The sequence below is a fragment of the Sciurus vulgaris genome, assembly GCF_902686455.1.
Source record: "Sciurus vulgaris genome assembly, chromosome: 9".
NCBI lineage: Eukaryota > Metazoa > Chordata > Mammalia > Rodentia > Sciuridae > Sciurus > Sciurus vulgaris.
The window spans coordinates 71691267-71713398 of NC_136469.1; the positions used below are offsets into that span (position 1 = coordinate 71691267).

General features: G+C 39.6%; 1 protein-coding gene across 1 annotated transcript in view; it reads right to left on the reverse strand.

Moving 5' to 3' along the window:
* Positions 1-1259: 1259 nt before the first annotated feature.
* The window catches only part of LOC306669343 (broad substrate specificity ATP-binding cassette transporter ABCG2-like), a 166154-nt gene continuing 145281 nt past the window's right edge, over positions 1260-22132 (reverse strand). Inside the window, exon 15 of the mRNA XM_079153277.1 lies at positions 1260-1493. Coding sequence (XP_079009403.1) covers positions 1430-1493 — 64 coding nt within the window. The 3' untranslated portion in view covers positions 1260-1429. The remainder of the gene's footprint in view (positions 1494-22132) is intronic.

Consider the following 22132-nt stretch of genomic DNA (forward strand, 5'->3'; position numbering starts at 1 on the left):
GGTGGCTCTGAATCCACGTGACCCGCTGCACGGGTCCTATGGGCAACCGCCCGGAGCTCTTGGTGCGGCCACTCAAGACCAAGCGACCCACCACGCTTCCTCTCCAGGCAGCCCCCCTGTGTTCAGGCGCTGTCCCTTTAAGTCCAAACAACTCACCACTCGCCTTCTCCTCTGAGCAGCCGCCTGGAGCGCCAATGCAGTCACTGCGAGTCCAAAGGACCCGCCGCGCTTCTCCTCCTCCTCCGAGCAGGCCCCGGGGTTCAGAAGTGGTCCGAGTCCAAACAGCCCGCCACGCAGCCTCTCCTCTGGCAACCGCCTGAAGCTCTGGTGTAGTCACCCCGAATCCAAGCGGCCGCGTTCCTCTTCCTCCTCCTCGTCCTCAGGGCAGGCCCCGGGGTTCAGAAGCGTCGTTCTGAGTCCAAACAGCTCACCGCGGAGTTTCTCTTCTGGCAACCGCCTGTAGCTCTGGTGCAGTCTCTCCGAATCCAAGTGGCCACGCTCCTCCTCCTCCTCCTCAGGGCAGGCCCCGGTGTCCTGAGTCCACACAGCTCTCCTCGCCACTCCTCCCCTGGGCAGCCGCCTAGGGATCCCCAGTGGTTGCTCCGAGTCCCAGCGCTGTGCCGAGCCGCCTCCTTTTCGGTGCTCCTAGTTGTCCCAAGACCATGTTTTAAAGACAGCTCTTTTATTTTTCATTTTTTGCTTAGGTGCTGATGGTTGGGTGGCCTGTGTTTTAACTTATTTTCTTCTGATTTAGTTTATGAGAAACTGGAAACTCAGAGGTTAAAACAAAAACCAAATAGCACAAGACATATGTGCACATGGATATGTATGTGTCCTTTACCTGAAGTTTCAATATGCCCCTTTTGTTTATGGTTCTCATTTCAGGTTGTCAGAATTCTTTTTTTCCCCTACCCTATAACATTTTTATTGGCAAAAGACTAGTCAGTAGTATTCTCTGATTTTGGTCTTATATCCCTCTCTCTGAAAACTTTGCATACCCTAATTATTGTGTTTGTTAAATTGTGTGTGGGGGGGTGTAGAGCAAATATAGCTATAAAAATATACACATGCATTAAATTTATACAAAAGACATTCTAACACTTTATTACCAGGCACCTGCAAGATTTCAAGTTTTCTTCGCTCAGTTCAGTGAACCACCTTATACCCACTATGGACACTCTAGAAAAAAATGCTGATGATGTCATAGAAGTTGAGGATCGTGTCTTTTGCAGTCACAGCATTTTGCAAGTCTTTCCTTGAAATACCTGCTTCTGGAAATTGGAAACTCAGAGGTTAAGATAAAAGCCAAATAGCACAAGACATATGTGCACATGGATATGTATGTGTCCTTCACCTGAAGTGTTTCAGTATTCCCCTTTCCTTTATGGTCCTCATTTTGGGTTGTCTGCTTCATGTGGCAGCTGGGTCCTTAACAATTCATTTCATTTAGGACAATGAGTGCCACCTTCCCAGTGAGCTTTCTCCACTGGGCACTGAAAGGAGAAGTGATATAACTGTCACATTTTCATTGCATTTTACAGTGTGCATTTCTTTAGTTGGGCTTCCCAAGACTCTCTAGATACTATTATGCTCATCTTCTAGAACACAGAATTAAGTTCAGGAGAGTTAACAGCTATCCAAGATCTCCAGATTCAGTCATGAACCACAGAGGCAGATGTTCAAAATGGAGCAAAGCTAAAACTCTGGCCCAAATCATTGGAATCCAAATCCAGGGCTCATTGGTCTGCCATCTAGCAGGACTTCTGGTGTAGCTTGACTCCTGGAGTGTGTAGAACTGTCACTCAAGGACTTCTGGGACAGTCCAGAGCCTGGTGCCACAGAGGGGCAGACCTGATGAAAGTTCTGTTCATCTTCCTTCAAAACAGGAGGCACTGTTTCTCTGGATGTCCAGCAGGTGGTGCGGTACAACCAAGGGAATCGTTGCTTCCCTTTAAGTGAAACTGGTAAAGCCAAAGCAGATCTGAGAATGTCAAAAGCAAAGGTCAATATTGGGTCTTAAGAACAACAGGAGAATAAAGGAGATACATTTTTAAATCAATGGCTAAAATACTTACATTTTCTCATAACGTAAACCATTATATTTAGAAGTAAAAAAATTTTAAATACTTTATCAAAATTCCCTTTGAAGAATAACAATATCAATTCAAACTGAAAAAGGGATACTCATGAAGCCCAAAATTTGTGGTGCTCAGTAAAACCATTTACAACCAAAAACTAAGCTTATTTTAGTGTATGGATCCTTGCATATAAGCTGACTTGGGGAGCTGCTAAAATTTGAAATATAAATTGCTTTAATTAATGTTGACCCTTCTTTCTAATACGTGAAGTCCTGCCTCCTATCTTCCTTTCCCATTAATCATTGATGTTTTCAATTCAGTTCATTAAGCCCCTATGAACCCAATATATTAGACCAGCACATTTCTCAATTGTTTGCCTCACAGAGGCCTAAATTCCTTCATGGCAAAAAAGTGCATGTGGTTGATGAGAGTTATACAACTAAAATAAGAAAATGAAGAAGAAAGAGTATCAGTGCAGGCACATGACTGCTGGTTATGCATTTCCAATCAGGTCTCAGGTGTATAAATTAGTGTGAATATTTTGTTATGATTCTAAAAGTTATTATGTTTTGATAATTTTAAAAAAATAACCAAACTACATGTGAAAAAACTCTAGAATGTTCTTCATTAATTTATTCATCCAAAGTATATTCTGATTTCATTTTAATTCAAAGCTACCAACTTATTTCTTTAGTTGGTTTAGGAACCTTCACTTCTTACTCTTTCGTATCAACTTTCTCCTCTAGATTAGCTCTGGATCCACAAAAGACCTCTGCTGAGTACATCACACCCATGTGCACCCTTTCTGCATGCTTCCTGGGACACTAGAGAGGTCACCCCTTATTGGTCTTCAGTTCAATACCTGTTCTGTGAATGTGAATAGATTAATATGCTAAACCCTTACCTAGGGTCCAATAAAGTTTTGGAGGAGGCAGGTCACATAACACTTGAAGAAGATTTTTCTTGTCCTTGATTTTGGTCATAGAATGACAGGTGGGGAAGTCTAACTAGGGGGACTGAAAATTATTCATAGCCCTCCTGATAAATTGTACTAGTTATGTGTAATGATAACTATTGCTCAGTTGATGGTTATTAACAAATAGGTTCTGTGTTTCTCAGTACCCAAGGAAAGGATCTAGATGACCTGATAAAATTAGCTCAGCAGAGGTTAGAAGGCAGCTCTGCCACAGTGACTTGCAGAAGGGCAGTACCCCAGAAGGCCCCCCAGAAACAGCCTGAAGGTTCATCCCATGATATAACTATCATGTTTCTCTCTCCATGCACTAAATGATGGAAATTTTGGTTGCATCCACATCTTGGCTGTTGTGACTAACGCTGCAATAAACATGGATGTGTAGAGGTCTCTTGAATACACTGATGTCCTTTCCTTGGTGTATGGAACCTGTGTGAGATTGCTGGCTCATATGGAAGTTCTACTTTTAATTTTTTAGGAAATCTTCATATAAGGTGTAATTATTTGAAGTATGGTTTAAAGTCCCTCATTTTCAAATGTATATTTATGATTTTTAAGTTTATTTTACTACATGTGCTCTTTTGTAGGGTATTCTGTGTGCTTTGATTCACATACCTCTCACATTTTCTATATAAAGAACATTATTATTATTAGAATTATTATAGTTACTCCAGAGACATTGGCCAAGCTCTCAAGCCATCTCAGGGTGGGTCTCTTGGAATGACGGCCCCAAGGCAAGTGGCTGTGGCACGGCCACCTTCAAGTGCTACCGAGCTCATTCTGTCAGGTCATCTCAATCCTTTCCTCGGGAACAGAGTCACCCAGAATCCACATTTATTAATGTCCAACCTTTTTGATGACCAAATTCTGTGTCTACTATTCAGCGTACACTCTATTTAGTACCATGACCCATAGACACAAATTTAGGAGATTAAGAGAAAAGGAACTAGCCAGGGGCAGTGGCGCAAGCCTATAATCCCAATGGCTGAGGAGGCTGAGGCAGGAGGATGGCGAGTTCAGCCTCAGTAGAAGCGAGGTGCTAAGCAACTCAGTGAGAGCCTGTCTCTAAATAAAATACAAAACAGGGCTGGGGATGTGGCGCACTGGTTGAGTGGCCCTGAATTCAATCCCCAGTACCCACCCCCCCAAAAATGGAAAGGAACTGAATAACCTCAGTGGATGCTTTTCCGAGTTATGATTATCATACTTGCTAATGCTCCTTTTTTTTCTAGTACCTACAGAGCATAAGCACACCTTTCACCAGTGGCATCGTTTTCTTACCTTACTTCATCTCACATCATTAATAAGAGAAGATTATGCAGCCACTAGTCTGTGCCAGACCCTGATCACACATGCATCCCATGTCCCCCTCACAGTATTCCTCCATGATAGGTGTCGTGCCCATTTCATACGGAAAGGCAGAGGCTCGTTAGTGGGGAACTGGGAGGACAGGACTTGTCTCTTTGGGCTATAGTTTTCGTTGGGGCCTCCAGTCATGTAGTCCCTGAGTACAGTCACCAGGGAAGGCAGGGAACTCAGGGCTGATGCACAAGCTCTGTGGACACAGCTGGGTGTGGGTTTCTGACATACTCTAAAGAGCCTCGGTACTAAATTGACCTCATTAGGTCTCAGACCCCTCATTCCTAAAATGGGGCTAAAAACAGATGAGAATTCAGTAAGAAAAGAGCCAGGTCAAGCACATTACACAGTTTAACACGCATTATTCATTACACACTTTGTCTTTCTTAAAAACAATTGTTTTTGTAACTGTCTCAAGTATTTCACTGATTTTAACTGTTGGGCGTTTTTTGTTTGTTTGTTTGTTTTATTCTGTTTTGTTTATTTAATTAGTTGGATTAAGTGAAAACAACTTGAATGGGAGTAGCCACTGGGAAATAATTGCAATTTACAGTGAAGCTGGCTTTACCTGGAATTGTCAAAAACCAAAGACGAAATAGCTGCCCAGATTACTGGCCTCAGAAAAACATGTCTGACTGTACCCTGGAACAAGAGCAATTTTTATTGACTTCCCAGTGTACAATGCCAATATTACCCTGTTCTGCCTGGTCAGAGGTGTATTGAGGGCACACACCCCGCCTTTTTCTGGGTAGTGTCTGTACATCCTATTCCAGAGATATACCAGGAAAACCTTGTCTGTGGTTGTCTAAATAAGGGTGCCCAGGATCCAGGATGATTATAAGGAAGTGGTGAAAACTGAAGGCTTAGTGGGATGAGAGTATTTTGGAAAGAAACTTATGATCCTAAAATATTATGATTTGGAAAGAATCTTAATTCTAACCAAGTTTATCCCAATTATGGGACCTTTCAGGAGAAGCATTGCATTTTTTTTTAGCATCTATCCTAGGCCATTATAAAGATGCTCCATCATCACAACTATCACACCTTAATTCCTTTTCCTGTGTTTTCCACACTCAGATGATGCCTATGTTAGCCAGATTTTTGGCACTGTGAACAAAAGTCCTGACAAAAACAATTTTAGAGGAAGAAAGGTTTATCTGGGGCTCACAGTTTCAGAGGTCTCAGCCCATAGACGGCCAACTCCATTACTCTAGGCCCAAGGTGGCGCAGAACAACATGGCAGAAGGGCATGGAGGAGGAAAACAATTCAGGAAGCAGAGAGAACTCTTCTTTCCAGGGACAAAATGTAAACACCAAAGGCACAACCCCAGTGACCTACCTCCTCCAACCACATCCTCCCTGCCTACAATTACAACCCAGTTAATCCGTATCAGTGGATTAATCCACTGATTAAGCTACAACTCTCATAATCTAATTGTTTTATCTCTGAATGTTCTTACATTGCCTTACACATAAGCTTTTGGGGACTCCTTGTATACAAAACATAACAATGCCTGAGGCCTAAGAACACAAGCACAGTGGTGATGGGCCATCCTGATGGTTACCCAGGTACCTGCTCATGCTTAACTCATCAAAGGTGCATAACTCATCATCTTTCCATAGATCCTGTGTTGTTGCCATCACAGCCACTGTGGGAACCAGTAAGGAAATTGACAAAGATCCTACTGGCTTGTCTCAAACTTGTTCATTCATGAATTAATCCATCAAATATGACTTGGACACCTACTATGTGCCCAGGCACTGTTCACCTTGGATATCATGTCAGTACTACTCAAGTATCACTTGCTTGGATTACCTATACACCTCTTTCCACAAAAATTAGGATATGTTCTCATAATACCTGTATGTGGTCATCATCACTGAGCTTATACTCAACTCTACTCTAACAACCAGTTGGATTTTCCCAGTCCTTGGATTTAACAATTTTTGCAGAAAATAATATCACATTAAATTAAGGAGGAGTTATGTCTAGAAGCGAATGACAACCTCTTGCCATTGGTATTGAGCTATTTCTAATTATTCCAGTGAGAACCGAGGATGATGGAGGCAGGCAACGGGCATTGAAGGAAATATCCATCTACCGTCTCTCACTTCCTGCCCTGACTTTAAGGGTGATCATCAAGGCAGTTTCATCATTTCTCTGCGCTCTTTTCTAAGTTTCTGGAAGTGGTTGACAACAGCAGGCCAGAAAGGGCCAGAGAAAGATGAACTGACACACACAGGCCACTTCCTTCCCTCAGGAGTTCACCCGAAGGCTGTCACCAGGCTCTGCTGTTTACACTGCTCTCCTGAGATCTTGTTCTCACTGCAACTCTCCGTCATGTCAAGTATGACAGAAATAAGAAAGATATGACAGGAACAGGAATTCTCACTTGCCACAGTTCCACCTTTACCTGGTCATTGCTGGAGCTCACATGGGTCCTGGAAGCTCATATGGATCCTGGAAGTCCAGGTGTTCCCTCCCCTCTAATACCAGAGAAGATAATGGCACCTAATAACTGACCGGGGACTTTTAAATGTCTGAATTTATGGAGTTAGAGATTCTATTTCTAGTTTGATAGGAAGACAGTACCATGGAATGACTCATTTAACTTTCTCAGTGTGACACATGTAAACTGGGGTTTTGGCAAGAAACATCTCAGTTTAGTCATAAGAAAGCACAAAAGATCAGTGTCAACAGTGTAAATGTAAAATATGTATGTTACTATTTCAGAGCATGGGCACTTATTTAGAACCTATGAATCGCAAGGTTCTGGGAAGGGAAGGAAAACACCCCAGAGGCAAGGTATTCATTGCTAATGGGTGTTACTTACTGAATGAATGAGAGATGCCGTTCCTGTCTTTAGATTTAACAAAATTTATGTCCTACTTCTCCACCACATCAGACATGTTTTGAGTGCATGGTTTGTATTTCTTTAAGTTCCTCATGTTGTCTAGTAAAATGACTTGCATTTAATAGAAGTTTTATGATTTATATGTGAGGTATCCCCTAAAAACTCTTGTGTGAGACAATGCAGAAAGTTTAGAGATTAAATGATTGGATATGAAAGCCTTAACCTAATCAGTGCATTAATCCCTGATAGAGATTAACTGGATGGTAACTGTAGGCAGGTAGGGTGTGGTTGGAATAGGTGGGTACCTGGAGGCATGCCTTTGGGGTATATATTTTGTTCTTTTTAAGCAGAGCTCTCTCTGCTTCCTGGTGCCATGTCCCCAGATGCTTTCCTCTCCCTCACACTTCTGCCATGACAGTGCAGTAAGGAGATTCGTCAAAAAACTAGGAATGGAACCACCATTTGACACAGTTATTCCACTCCTTGGTATATATCCAAGGTAGTTAAAATCAGCATACTACAGTGATGCAGTCACATCAATGTTTACAGCAGCTCAATTCATAAGAGCTAAGCTATGGAGCCAACCTAGGTGCCTTTCAACAGATGAATGGACAAAGAAAATATAGTACATATGGAATATATATACCAATTGAATAATACTCTTAAAGAGAAAAAAAAAGAAGAATGACTTTATGACATTTGCCGGCAAATGGATAGATCTGGAGACTATCATGCTACGTGAAATAAGCTAATCCCCCCAAAACAAAGGTCAAATGTTTTCTCTGATATGTGGAAATTAATCTACAATGGGGGGGGGCACAAGAAAAAGAATAGAAGTTCCAGTGGAGTAGACAAAGGGGAATGGAGGAGGAAGGAGAAAAGGAAAGACAGTGGAATGAATCCAGCATAACTTTCTTATGTACATATAGGAATACACCACAGTGAATTTTACCCTCGTGTACATCCACTAGAAACTAATTTTAAAAATTATGGGTAAATGGCAGAACGATCAGTAAAGGGAAGGGTGCAGGTGGGGAGGGGAAGGGAAGGAGATGAAAGGAAGCAAGAAGTAGGTGAAGTCAGGGAGGGGGTCTCAGGGACTGAATTAGAACAAGATGCATTTCATGCTTTTATAATTACGTCAAAATGGATTCCATTGTCATGTATAACTAAAAAGAATCAGGTGAAAAATCATTTATCCTTTGTGAAACATGTACATTGTCACTATCAAATCATTTCTCATTAGTTAACAAAACATAGAAAACATGTAATTCATGCATGAGTGAAAAGGCATTTAAGATATGAAAAAACTACATGGATGTGTACTGCACAGCAATAGCAATAGTAGAAGTGATCATCATAATGATAGCAGCAATGGCTTGCATTTCAGAAGCTACTGTGTGTTAGCCACGCTTCCAAGTGCTTTTCATGCACAAAAGCTTGTTTAGTCTTAGGTCACCCTGTTATCCCCTCGGCCTCCATGTACACTTCGGAAAGAGCTTACAATTAAAATTAAAATTCTTACAGAATAGACAAACCCACTGGAACTTGGTGCAGTAAGAGCTTCCCACCATCTTCCATGATGGCCATGTAATATCACACACTTCACACAAATCAAAGTCACTCCTTGCTTCCCACATTCCCAATGTATTAATAATGAGCCAAATTATGAAGGAATTTCAGTATTTAAGGAAGACAACAGTTCTGGACATAATTTTTCAAGGTGTATTTGTACTGTTATAGAGTGCAGCCCATACAGAATAAAAATTATTCTGGAACATAATTATTGTTTGCCACTCTTCAGAATGCAAACCTTGCTTTTTGATCTATGTGAGTTTAATTATATTTAAATTATTGAGTAAAAGGGTCAATAGATAAGTGTGATGTTAACCTAATGAACAACAGGATTCTTTTTCTTTTCATCAAATAACTTTTTTATTGTCAAAAGACTAGTTAGTAGTATTCAATGTTTTTAGTCTTACATGCCTCTCTGAAAACTTTGCATACCGTAATTATTGTGTTTGTTAAATTGTGTATTTGGAGGGGTAGATGTAGAGTAAATATATCTATAAAAACATACACATGCATTAAATTTATACAAATAACATCCTAACACTTTCTTACCGGCCACCTACAAGGTTTCAAGTTTTCTTCGCTCACTTGAGTGAACCACCTTGTTCCCACTATGGACACCCCAGGAAAAATGCTGATGATCTCATAGAAGCTGAGGATCGTGTCTTTTGTGGCCACAGCATTTTGCAACTATTTCCTTGAAATACCTGCTTCTCTTTTTCATGTTTGTCTATTTCTGAACCCTGCCAACACATCAATTTAGAGAGTGAACTTTTACGAAGAATAAGGCTACTGCAATCCCACGTCTCTGCCAAAAGTTTTTCTCACCAAGTAGAAATAATGGTGCCCGCCTAAAATGTGCCCTATGCGACATCATCAAAATTATTAAAGTAGCCGAGTCTGCTGTTTTATTCGGCCCAAATTAAAATATGAAAAAAGAAATTGCATTCTAAATATCACATCTCAAAATCACTTTGAAATTGTTTTCTCCATTTTCCTATTTTGTTTCTCCAGAAAATACTCTGAAGTCTACAGGTTTATATCAGCTAGTCATCTGGCCTAAGCAAAAGTGTTTTAAAATTAGCAATATTTTTGAAAAAATAAACTATTAAAAGAACTCTAAATTCAAATAATGTTCATTTCTTTGTCTCAAAGAGTGAAAATGTTAATTCGACAAATATTTCCCATGCATCTAGTGTGTACCTAGCACTGTTCAAGGCATTGGAGATATGGGAACAAAAAGAACACAACTCAAACCTCTGCCTTCATAAAGTTTATGTTCAGGTATTAAGAGAAAGATCTCTTGTAGATAAGGACAAGAATACCAAAGAAAATCAGAGGTGGCATAACACCCACATGCTCACCTCTTTCCTTATCTCTCCTCTCATTCAGTATTTTGGAGAAAAAGTTCCAAGGAAAGCTAATGATTAATATTATACAGATGCTATGTGTATGACTATCCCATAGTTATATAAACATTTCCTGGGCGGAGTAAAAACTGGATAACACTTTGTACCTCAAGAGAGTTGGATCAAGGGTTATTGTTGAATGCACTCAACCAATCCAGCTTCTCCATGCCTCTCAATAAAGTTCATGTACAAAAACATTTTCAGTATATCTCAGAGAGCACTAAGAAAATATTCCTACCACCTTCCCCCAAATACAAAATTACCTCTGGGAACCCTTCACCGATAAGAAGAGGAACACAGTGAGTTAACTTTTTAGCAGCAAGGGTGGGGTGGTCCTTGCTCTGATAGTCACCTGGGTCGTGCACTGAACAGCTCTCTCTGGAAGGGCTAATGAAGTACGCTGTGGTCATCACTCATAAGGTGAGAGAGAGAATGGACAGTTAGGGTGTAGCACCTTCCGCAGCCACTGACTGCAATGAGGTCAAAGTTTACAGTGAACTTCTGCACTGACCATGAATGCATGGCATGTCAATGGATGGCAAGAAGGGGCCCGTGTTGGCATGGATCAGATTGTATAGCCTAGGCCTAAGGTGAATGGGGAAAGTTGTACTGTCGTGAGTGAAGACACGGAAATGAGCTCACATATTCCACTGCAAGTTTCCTCAAGCCCTGTCTGTTCTTCATTCCCACCACCTTTAAAGACCACGTCCGTCTTTCCTCTTCCGAGCATTCCTTTTCAGTCTATCTGGCCTTGCCCTTCACTTCATGTTGTGTGACGCCAACTCTTCAGTAGTTGTTTTGTATTTAGCTTTGTGTGTTTATCTGATCTTGAACCAGAGCTTGAGTTTCTTGAGGGCAAGGTTTACCCCAAGTTCACTTCCTTGTGTTCCTCTTGGCCCCAGACACACTGTGGTATACATGCACATCTGCTATGGTGGAGAGAGGAAAGAATGAGTGGCAGGAAATGGAGAATGAAGAGACACAAGAACATAAAAAAATTTTTCAATACCATGAACAAAAACAGAAATCAAGATTAGGCCAAGAAAGCAAAAGGGTAAAATGTGATATGGGGGTGGCAGGTAGAACTAAAGGCATTCCCATTTGAGATTGTTACAGCATCATCTCTCATACACAGGTGTGTGCACACACAATGCACAAATGAACCCACTGGATTTCTATTCTTAAGGAAAGATAAGCAATATCTTGCTTATGCATCTTGTGTCACTGCTAAGCACTTACCATGTGGGCAAGGGAATTTTATGACTGCCATTGTGTATTAATGGTCAGTCCTAGAACCCATCAATGTTGATGAAGAAAATAGACTAGTCATTTAAGATATGTTATCTATAAAATTTTGAAAAAAAGTACAAATTTTGTGTGTTCCTGGTGTCAGCAGTAGCTATAGGAATTAACATATTTCGATCATGAAACAGGTGGGTCTACTATACTTTCTGGAAGATCAAATTACTTTCCCCAATTTTGAGCATCAAGCATAAGGCAAATACAGTTCAACAGTATAGCTGTGGTCACAGTAGGTTTTGTCTGCATTAAAGTAATTTATACATTTCATATTATGGATTTTTAATACTTTTTCTTTATTTTCATTAACATGAGTCACAAAATATTGAAGACTTTGGATTTGACTTTGTGGCCAAAGCTGTTTTTTAATATACATCAAGTAAAACTAGTGGGACTCATGTAGCCGTTCTCATTATGGTTCTATGACTTCCCTTGATTCCAGAATTTTTGCAAGATCAGACCCATAGGTTTGGTTTCACACATGTAATAAGAGGCCTCCTCAGTGTGTTACGTTGACTGGGGGACCAAGCTATGCTAACAGAGGGGCAGATCTGAATTTCACCTGACATAGGGTGACCAAGCAGGATACGGAACTGAAAGAAAGAGATCATGTGCAGGAGGAGAGCTATTGTACCTGGAAATGCTTGCTAGAATCACCTCTGTTCCAGGAGGAGCCCAGAGGGAAGCTTTACCCAGAACTTAGGCTAGGACAGATGCTTCCTCCTAGAAGTTCCTCACTCTCTTATTTACCACTTTCCCAAGGAGTAAAGTGCATTTCCAGGTGTGTGAAAGGTTAGGACGTTTCATGTACAGTGAGCTTCAATTCTGGAGATGCAGGAGATTTTAAAAATTATTCTGAGGCAGTCACCAACCTGTCACCAGCTCAGGTTCTGATTGTGCCATGCAGACAGTGACTGCTGGCCCCAAGTGGCTATTTATATTTAAGTTTAAATCAAGATTATACAGTTAAAAATTTATTTTCTCAGTCCACTGGACACATTTTAACTGTTCAATGTCTATGTGTTGCTAGTGGCTACTATATTGGGAAATGGAAATAACAGAACATTTCCTTCATCACAGAAGTTTCCCTTGAACAGCTGTTCTAGAAGGTGCTTACCAACAGCTGTGTTTTCCTGAATTGATGTTTACACCTGGAAGGCCTGAGGCTTATCAGAGGGCATAGACCTCACCTTGTATTTCTCATGCTGTCTATTCAGCTACATGCCTGTTCAAGAAAAGCTGTCACTAAAGCACCAAACTTTATCCAGTATCTCAACTGAATAGGAATTGTATTAAGAAATATTAAATTACATCAACTCATTTAGTCAGCTTTTGCATCACTGTAAGCAAAATACCATACAAGAACAACTTAGAAGAGAAAAAGTTTATTTTGGTCTCAATCCATAGATGGCTGACTCCATTGCTCTGGACTCAAGGTGGGGGAACACATCGTGGGAGAAGGATCCAGTAGAGGAGAGCAGCTAAGTTCAAGGCAGGATCAGGAAGTAGGGGCTGAGGAAGGAGGGAGATGCACCTTCCAGGGCAGGCCTCAGTGACCCATGTCCTCCAGCCATGCCCCACCTGCCTACAATTACCACCCAGCCATTTAAACTAGGATGAGAGCTTTTACAATCTTATCATCCCTGCATTGACAGAAACTTTTCAGGGACATCATAGCCAAACCGTAACATCAGTCTTCTAAAAAACTTTCACTGTGGACAGAGACAATTTATAAAAGACCATTAAGTAAAATTCTAGAGTTTTTTCCAGCATGTGTCTCCAGCTGTTGTGTTTTGCTTCTGGTTTCACCTCCCCAAACTTGATCATTAAGTTCTTGAGGCAGAAATCATGACTCCACGTCTTTGTTTTGTATTGAAGATTGAACACACGGAGATACATCCCCAGTCCTATTTTGAGACAGAGTCTCACTCTGGCTTAGTGAGCCAAACTTAGTGAACTTGCAATCTTCATGCCTCAGCTTTCCAAGTCTCAGACATGTGCCACCATGTTCACCTTAGAAGTAACTCCATTTCTGACATCCCCCAGATGCCCTTCCATAAGGCCTCTAACAGAGGATACAGGGGTCCCGCCTCCTGGGTTGTGGACTGCACAACCTGGACAGCCGTGCTCCAGGGCCTTGTTGAGAGCAGTGCTCCATGTGGCTTTGCAGTCGGGTAAAGTGAGGTCACACGTGGCTCCCAGCCCTTCCTGACTTCTGGGGATAGAATATCAGCATTTCAGTCCTTGGGGTGATTCAAGGCAGTTACATAAAGCCATCCCCATCTGGTTTGATGCACAGTAGGTGACAGTTGTTAATACATGAGGAGGATTTCCTAAATTTTTTCATTAGCTTTTATTTGTTAGGGAGTTTCTCTTTTAATAAGTTCTTTGGAGAACTATCACTATTCATTGTAATTTTATTTAATCATCAAGTAAGATTGAACAACATGAGGCAGCAGCTTTGTTCTGTCAATGCTGTATTCCCAGCTCTGAGAACAGTCACATGGGTAGACGCTCAACACACACTTTTTTGAATGAGAAGATAGAAGTTGCTGGGTTTGACAAAGAAAAGAGAAGAGAAGAAAGGCAAAGCAAGGCAATTCAACTCTCCTCTCATTTATTTCTTTACTGTGGCAAAAATAATTCATGCAAAATTTACCATTTTAACCATTTGAAGTGCACAAGTTGGTAGCAAGAAATACACTCACGAAGTTATGCAACCATCATGTGATGTATCCATTAAACACTAACTTCCCATTTTTCCCCTCACCCAAACCCTGGAAACCCTACTCTAACATTCTGTATATTCAGCTCGTTATCATTTTGAGCAATATCAACTTTGCAAAGATTGAGGATGCTAATCGAGTTTCTGGGCAATTGTATTCACTACTTTTGTGTTCTTTTTCTTCTTCTTTTCCTGTTCTTTTGTACTGGGGATTGAACTCAGAACTTTCTTGCTAGATAGAGCTCTACCACTGAGCTACACCCCCAGCCCTATGATTTTATTCTGAGACAGAGTCTTGCTAAGTTGCCCATTGCCTCAAACTCAGGATCCTCCTGCCTCTTTCTCCCAAGTACTGGGATCACAGGTATGCACCACCAGCCCCAACTTATGTTCTTCATTCTTTTGGTATGTACACCTTTGTTTGTACTGGGGTGATTTTAACTTTGTCTTCATAAGTAACTATTTTTTCTATTCATCATGTCAAATAAAGACATAGGAAGTAGAAAAAATGATTTTAGAAAATTTATTTTACTTTTCATTGATTCAGTCTTAAGCCTTAATGAAGCATCTTTTCCAGTCTTTCATTTATATATGCAGATGTGTCTATTCAGTGGGGAAAAAACACCTGAACAAGTGTGAAGTCATAGTTACCTAAAATAGTGCTTTGCCTCAAAAGTAGAATGAGCTCCTGTGCTTCCCTCACGCTCAGTCAGCACTTTCACAGTCACTTGCAAGCATGACTTTTCATTTCTCTCTTTCCTCTTTCCTTTTTTTAAAAAATAGGAACTAACAAAGCAAGTCAGATCCAGAGTGTCGAAAGCAGTATTTGAGGGAATTATTGCATGTCAAGTATTTGGTTTTAACTTATTCATATTTCATACATATGGGAAGCCTACAAGGAATATGTATATATTAAGTTTAACAAAGAATGGAAATGTCTTTAAAGATTATAGTCAAAACCAGAATTTTTAGTCTCTTCATTCGGTTCAAATTAGTACTTTTAACATTTTCCTCTATGTTAATCAAGATATTTTGTTAAGGTGCTTTGTTCTTTGTCTTAACATTTGTACATTCTCTTGTCCACTGAGAATGTTAAATTATGTTAGCTCAACTTAGGCAGTAGGCATATTTCATCTAAACACTATCATTTCAGAATTTCCTTACATGAAGAATCACCTTAAGAAGTTAACAAAATCATTTCCATTTTCAAGAAATTGTCTAAAGATCCTTTGTAAAAGAATAATCACATTTTTAGTAACTCAGGGTCACATCTCCAAAGTCAGCCCAGGTAATCCTGCTTAGCACATGATACTCACTAGCTGACTATTAGATATCCTGGAACAGGACCGACAGGGACAACGGTTCTCATTCAAGGCCATTCAGACCTGGCCATGTGCAAGCATCATGGAGAGTTTCTAAACATAAGCCTCTTAAGCTTCCTCTTCCTATTATACATTAAAGAAAATTAAACACACACACACACACACACACACACACACACACACACACAAAAAAAAAAAAAAAACAGGGGAAGCTTAAGCCTTTGTTACCCTCTCACAGTGATAGTACTTTGGATTCTGGGTCACCTGAATGTAGCCTAAGAAAACAGAAACCAGAGAGTTCTAAGCAAGCAGACCCTTCAGCAAACCTCAGGCCACCCAGTCATCAATCTGCCAAATGAAGGACATAACTGTGGCTCTTTGAAATGCTCAAATGGGGACTTGTTTGAACTTGGTGCTTTTTTATTAGAAGACAGAATCTTCTAAATCAGTCATTTTATCAGATCCATCAGTAGAACATGAAAAGAAACTCACTTTTGTCTTTATGTGAAAATAATGTTTATAGTGATGCACAGAAAGGAATTGGAATTGGTCTCCTTGCACCCTCATAGATAAATAGGTAGATGATAGATAGATAGATAGATAGATAGATAGATAGATAGATAGATAGATAGATAGATAGATAGATGGTAGATAAATAAATGAATGATCCATAATAGATGAATAGGGATAGACAAGAAAGCTACTTGCAATTTAAACTTGTATTTAAAGGAAGTGACAAGGTGAATGTAGGGTTGACCTCCTTTCTGAACTGCTTGCTTGATGTTAATTTATTTCCTGTTTAAAAAGAATCCACAGTGGTGTGAAGTGGCTCAGCTGAGCCAGGAAGAACCCCCATACCCTATACCACTTCAACAACCACACACACACACACACACACACACACACACACAGAAAAACCTCTCCAAAGAGAGATCCACCCACAGTTAGGTGACCTTGTCAGGCAGAACTGGGAAGAGGAAGCTGAGCCTCCTCTCCTCACGCCTTTTCTTAGCCACTGTCTGCTTTCAAAACCTCCTCAAAGGACTCTTTTATGCATTTCAACTAAAACATATGCAGGCATCCATTAGCCATTTGGAAGCCAAAGTAGAGTATTAGCTGCCTAGAATGGAAGGGGAAAGTATGAGATGTTACTCTGACTATAATTATCAGCCCTTGGAATAGAGAGTTTAGCTAGCTAGGAATTTATATGTATCCTATGTTCTGTTCTCCTTTCTGCTAGAGAATCTTAAGAATGACTTTATGACATTTGCCAGTTAATGGATGGATCCGGAGACTCTCATGCTAAGTGAAATAAGCCAAACCCAAAAAACTGGGGGTCTAATGTTCTCTCTGATATGTGGATGCTGACTTACAACAAGTATGTGTTCGTAGGGAGGCAGCGGGGATAGAAATTTAGTGGAGTAGACAAAGGGGAGTAAAGGGAAGGGAGGGAGGATAGGAATGGGAAAGACAGTAAAATGAATCTGACATAACTTTCCTGTTCATCTATATGAATACACCACAGTGCATCTCACCATAGTGTCCAACCACAAGAATGAGATCTTAATTAGAATAAGATATATTCCATGTCTGTATAAATATGTCAAAATAGATTCTACTGTTATGTATAACTGAAAAGAACAAAATTTAAATTTAGAAATTTAAAAAAAGGAATCGTAAGGAATACTCTTCCTCAATTGGTAGAGAATTAGTAGCTCACTAAAGGAAGAATGTCTTCATTGGTTCACTCATCAATCATTTAATAAATATTTACTGAGTCAACAGATTTGCATGCACATGTGCATGTGTGTGTGTGCACACGTGTGTCCCAGTGCTTCATGTGTAGAGTACACTGTGAGGTAGTAGGCAGACACTGAGGATACATGGCAAGGAAAACAGCCAGCCCCACTCTGATGAAGAGTCTGTCAGGAAAACAGACATAATCAAACACACCATTCTATGGTCACAACCATGGCTATGTGCTAAAAAGGAAGAGCGTGTTAAAGGAAGACCTGATCTATTGGGTGCTGTGTTTTTAGAAAGTCTGTTGAAACAGATATGGAAACACAAAGCATTACCACCGGTGAAGGGAAGAATCCAGGAAGTGAGCGAGCAGTTGCTGAACGACAGCAGCTACAAATGATGCAGCACTGACCCTGCTTTATAGCCTGTCCTGAGCACAGCGTATAGATACCTCATTAGCAGGTATGACCAATATGTAGGGACATACTGTTACTTTTCCCATTTTATAAATGCAGAACGACTCTATAAATCTTAACATGAGGCTTAAAATGATAAAGAGCATGGTTTGGGCAGTAATAAGACTGACATTCCAGTTTGCTGGACTCCCATAGAGTTCATCTTTTCCACAAAACTCCCCACCCCTCTTTGTTTTGTATTTTGGTACCAGGGATTGAACCCATGGGTGCTTAACTATTGAACCAAATCCCCAGTCCTTTTTTATTTTTTACTTTGAGACAGTATCTTGCTAATTTGCTTAGGACCTTGCTAAATTGCTGAGTTTGGCTTTGAACTTGTGATCCTCCTGCCTCATTCTCCCCAGATGCTGGGCTTACTGGCATGCACCACCACACCCAGCTAACCAGATGTATTTTGCCATCATCAATGATACTTGTGAAATCTGATTTGGTCCAGCAGAAAACTGCAGTGAAACTCTCAGATCTTACCAGAAAGATAGGATGAACTCTAATTCTCAGAATTTCTTTTTATTTCCTAAATAAAATGAACATTGTTTTAGTCAAATTTCCAAATCAACATGGATCTGTTGAAATTGTTTAAAATAAAGACTAGATTGCTATGTTTCAGTGATAATTTAAGTATTCTCTATCTTGGAGGCTTGATCAAGGTGGTACTAACTTGGACTTAAAATCAGGGAATTCTTTTCAGCCCTGAATGCAATTTTCAATCATCTCTTTGACACTGAAGAGTCGAACTCCTTTGTATGTTTTGACATTTCCTCAGTTCAGAATAAACTGGGAGGGAAGATTGTATGAAGATGTTTCTAACTCTCCTATTTTAATTACCATTTTAAAAAAGAAAAAGTTTTGGAGGAAAATATTTAGTTCTTTACCCTTCAACCTTGACTTTCCAGTGCAGTTATAAAACAGTCAAAGGAAAAGTTCCTTGGATTGAGGCCACAATTCCAGGCCTGAGAACTTCTGTTTCCACACCTTCTCAGGAAGTGGCCAATTGTTAAATGGAAGGGCAGGACAGGAAAATGGGGCAGCTTTGTTCTTCTCAGTGTGATTCCCTATTTGGTTTAAAGAATAAACACTTACACAACAAAAATAACCACATTTGAAGTGCACAGATTATTCCCTGTCATCATGTGGTGTAGATAGAGTGGCTCCTTCCCTCTGTTTTCCGTTGCTTCAAGACTTGGCACCCCTTCATCTGTGGATCATTTTTTAAGTGAAAAACCTTAGCTTTTTAAAATGAAGTCCCTTGGATGGGATTTAAGATTACTGTTCTCTTGAATTCTGCATCACAGTTGCCTACATTTTAGCAAATCTCCACTGTGTATATAAAGCACTACAGTCTGAGCACAGTTTTGATACACAAAAGTCCAGGTACCACAGTTTTGTTATACAACACCAGGCGTTTAGCATTAGAGTTCCAGTTTGTTATCACAGTACATTAACAGTGAGTGATTGTACAAAGTACAAACTCCAATGCTGGAACTTCAGTCTATAAATCATTGCCTAAGTAACAGATATGCATCACGCACAGATGCTCAGCAACCAGCAGTGACACTGTTATCATTTTGCCGCTGATTGGTCACAAGACATCTGCAACAGTGCTCAGCATCGCTTCCTTGTCTCCTGGTAACAAACATGTGTCATTTTACAAAAATCATAATTGAAAAAAAAAAAAAAAAAAAAGAGAATGGGTCAGCAAAGATGAAAACACAGCAAAGAAATGTAACCATGGTAACATTGGAAGTGGAATCAAAGCAAACCTAATGGATATATAGAAAAATAACTGAGCATGGGAATGTAGACCCTGTCACCACCTGAGAGATCCAGGTGAACACACAGAAGAACATAGGAAGGCCAGTTTGTCAATGTAAATAAGGAAAGTGTTTGTGGTTAAAAGGATGAAATTGGAGGAAGGTAAATCAGCAAAGTTTTTCATATTAAAGGAAGAATTATTAAGAGATATTTCACAATAATGAAAGTGCAAAAGAAAAATGTTGAAAGGTGAACCATATTTAGAAGACTGTGACAATTCACCAATGCATAGAAAATACACTCAATTCACATTGGAAGGGATACAATGAAATATACGAGAATAAGAAGGCAAGCACTGTTCAAATTACTCTGCATATGTTTCTTGCAAAGAAATAAAAGACTTCAATGTTTCTAATGTTTTAAATATCAGTGCACTAAATGAATTTTTCCTTTTACTTTTTAATTTCTTTACAAATTTATATCCGACACTAAGGAAGTTTTTAATGTTTTAACAAAAAGTTTTAAATGTCACAGAACAACTAAAGTTTTTCCTGCTGATTATGTAGTTCACTCTGTATAATTTGAACCTGCACAATCACTTTTACAGCCCTGCACCACCATGCAGAGCCACCTCTACCTCTAGTTTGTTGATTTGTTTTAGAGTGCTGGGGACCAACCCAGAACTGCTCACCTTCTAGGCTAGCACTCTCCCACTAACCCCAACCCTGTCTCTGGTTTATTAGTCAAAAATCCTCATTCATATTTCACTGGTTTGTTTGTGCTGTTTTGTTTTTTAAACAATCTTAACATATACATGGAAGTTAGTATGAGATAATATAAAAGATAATTAATCCATGACTCAAGTTTCTTGGTATTCTCAATAGCTATTGCATATTCCTATATGTTCAAGTGTAGAAAGTTATGGAATATGTAGAGATTTTTATTTCTGTTAACTAAACTTGAATATGTATACAAGGAAAAGGGTCTCAATTCTATTGAAAGACTAACTCTTTTCATATAACTCTTCTATAAGAGCTTTATTGAAAACTAAGGATAGGTTCATTATTTATTCTTTTTTTAAAAATTTGTATTGTAAACAAATGGGATACATCTTGTTTCTCTATTTGTACATGAAGTACAGGCATACCATTTGTGTAATCATACATATACCTAGGGTAATAGTTTTTGATTCATTCTGTTAATTTTTTTCTTTCCCCCCCACCCCTCCCACCCCTCTTTTCCCTCTACACAGTCCCTCCTTCCTCCATTCTTGCCCCCCTCCTTCCCCCCATTATGTGTCATCATCCGCTGATCAGCAAGATCATTCGTCCTTTAGTTTTTTGAGATTGGCTTAGCTCACTTAGCATGATATTCTCCAATTTCATCCATTTGCCTGCAAATGCCATAATTTTATTATTTTTTATGGCTGAGTAATATTCCATTGTACATATATACCACAGTTTCTTTATCCATTCATCTGTTGAAGGGCATCTAGGTTGGTTCCACAATCTGGCTGTGGTGAATTGAGCAGCTATGAACATTGATGTGGCTGTATCTCTGTAGTATGCTGACTTTAAGTCCTTTGGGTATAGGCCAAGGAGTGCAATAGCTGGGTCAAATGGTGATTCCATTCCAAGTTTTCTAAGGAATCTCCACACTGCTTTCCAGAGTGGCTGCACTAATTTGCAGCCCCACCAGCAATGTATGAGTGTACCTTTCTCCCCACATCCTCTCCAACACCTATTGTTGCTTATATTCTTGATAATCGCCATTCTAATTGGGGTGACATGAAATCTTAAGGTAGTTTTGATTTGCATTTTTCATTACTAGAGATGTTGAACATTTTTTCATATATCTGTTGATTGCTTGTAGATCTTCTCCTGTGAAGTGTCTGTTCATATCCTTAGCCCATTTGTTGATTGGGTTATTTGTATTCTTGGTGTAGAGTTTTTGAGTTCTTTATATATTATGGAAATTAGTGTTCTATCTGAAGTATGAGTGGCAAAGATTTTCTCCCATTCTGTAGGCTCTCTCTTTGCATTGCTGATAGTTTCCTTTGCTGAGAGAAAGCTTTTTAGTTTGAATCTGTCCCAATTATTGATTCTTGCTTTTATTTCTTGTGCTATGGGAGTCCTGTTAAGGAAGTCTGATCCTGGGCTGACATGCTGAAGATTTGGACCTACTTTTTCTTCTATAAGATGCAGGGTCTCTGGTCTGATTCCAAGTCCTTGATCCATTTTGAGTTGAGTTTTGTGCAGGGTGAGAGATAGGGGTTTAGTTTCATTCTGTTGCATATGGTTTTTCAGTTTTCCCAGTACTATTTGTTGAAGAGCTGTCTTTTCTCCATTGCATATTTTTGGCACCTTTGTCTAGTATGAGAAAATTGTATTTATTTGGGTTTGTGTCCGTGTCCTTGATAGAGGATAGACAGATACATAGATACACAGATACACAGATTAAATGTAAACAAGGTTATGCAATCAGAAAAAAAATTAATTTAAAGATTCACCATTAATTTTTAACTACAAATGGTTAAACAACAACAGCAACAAAATTACAGTAATTTAGG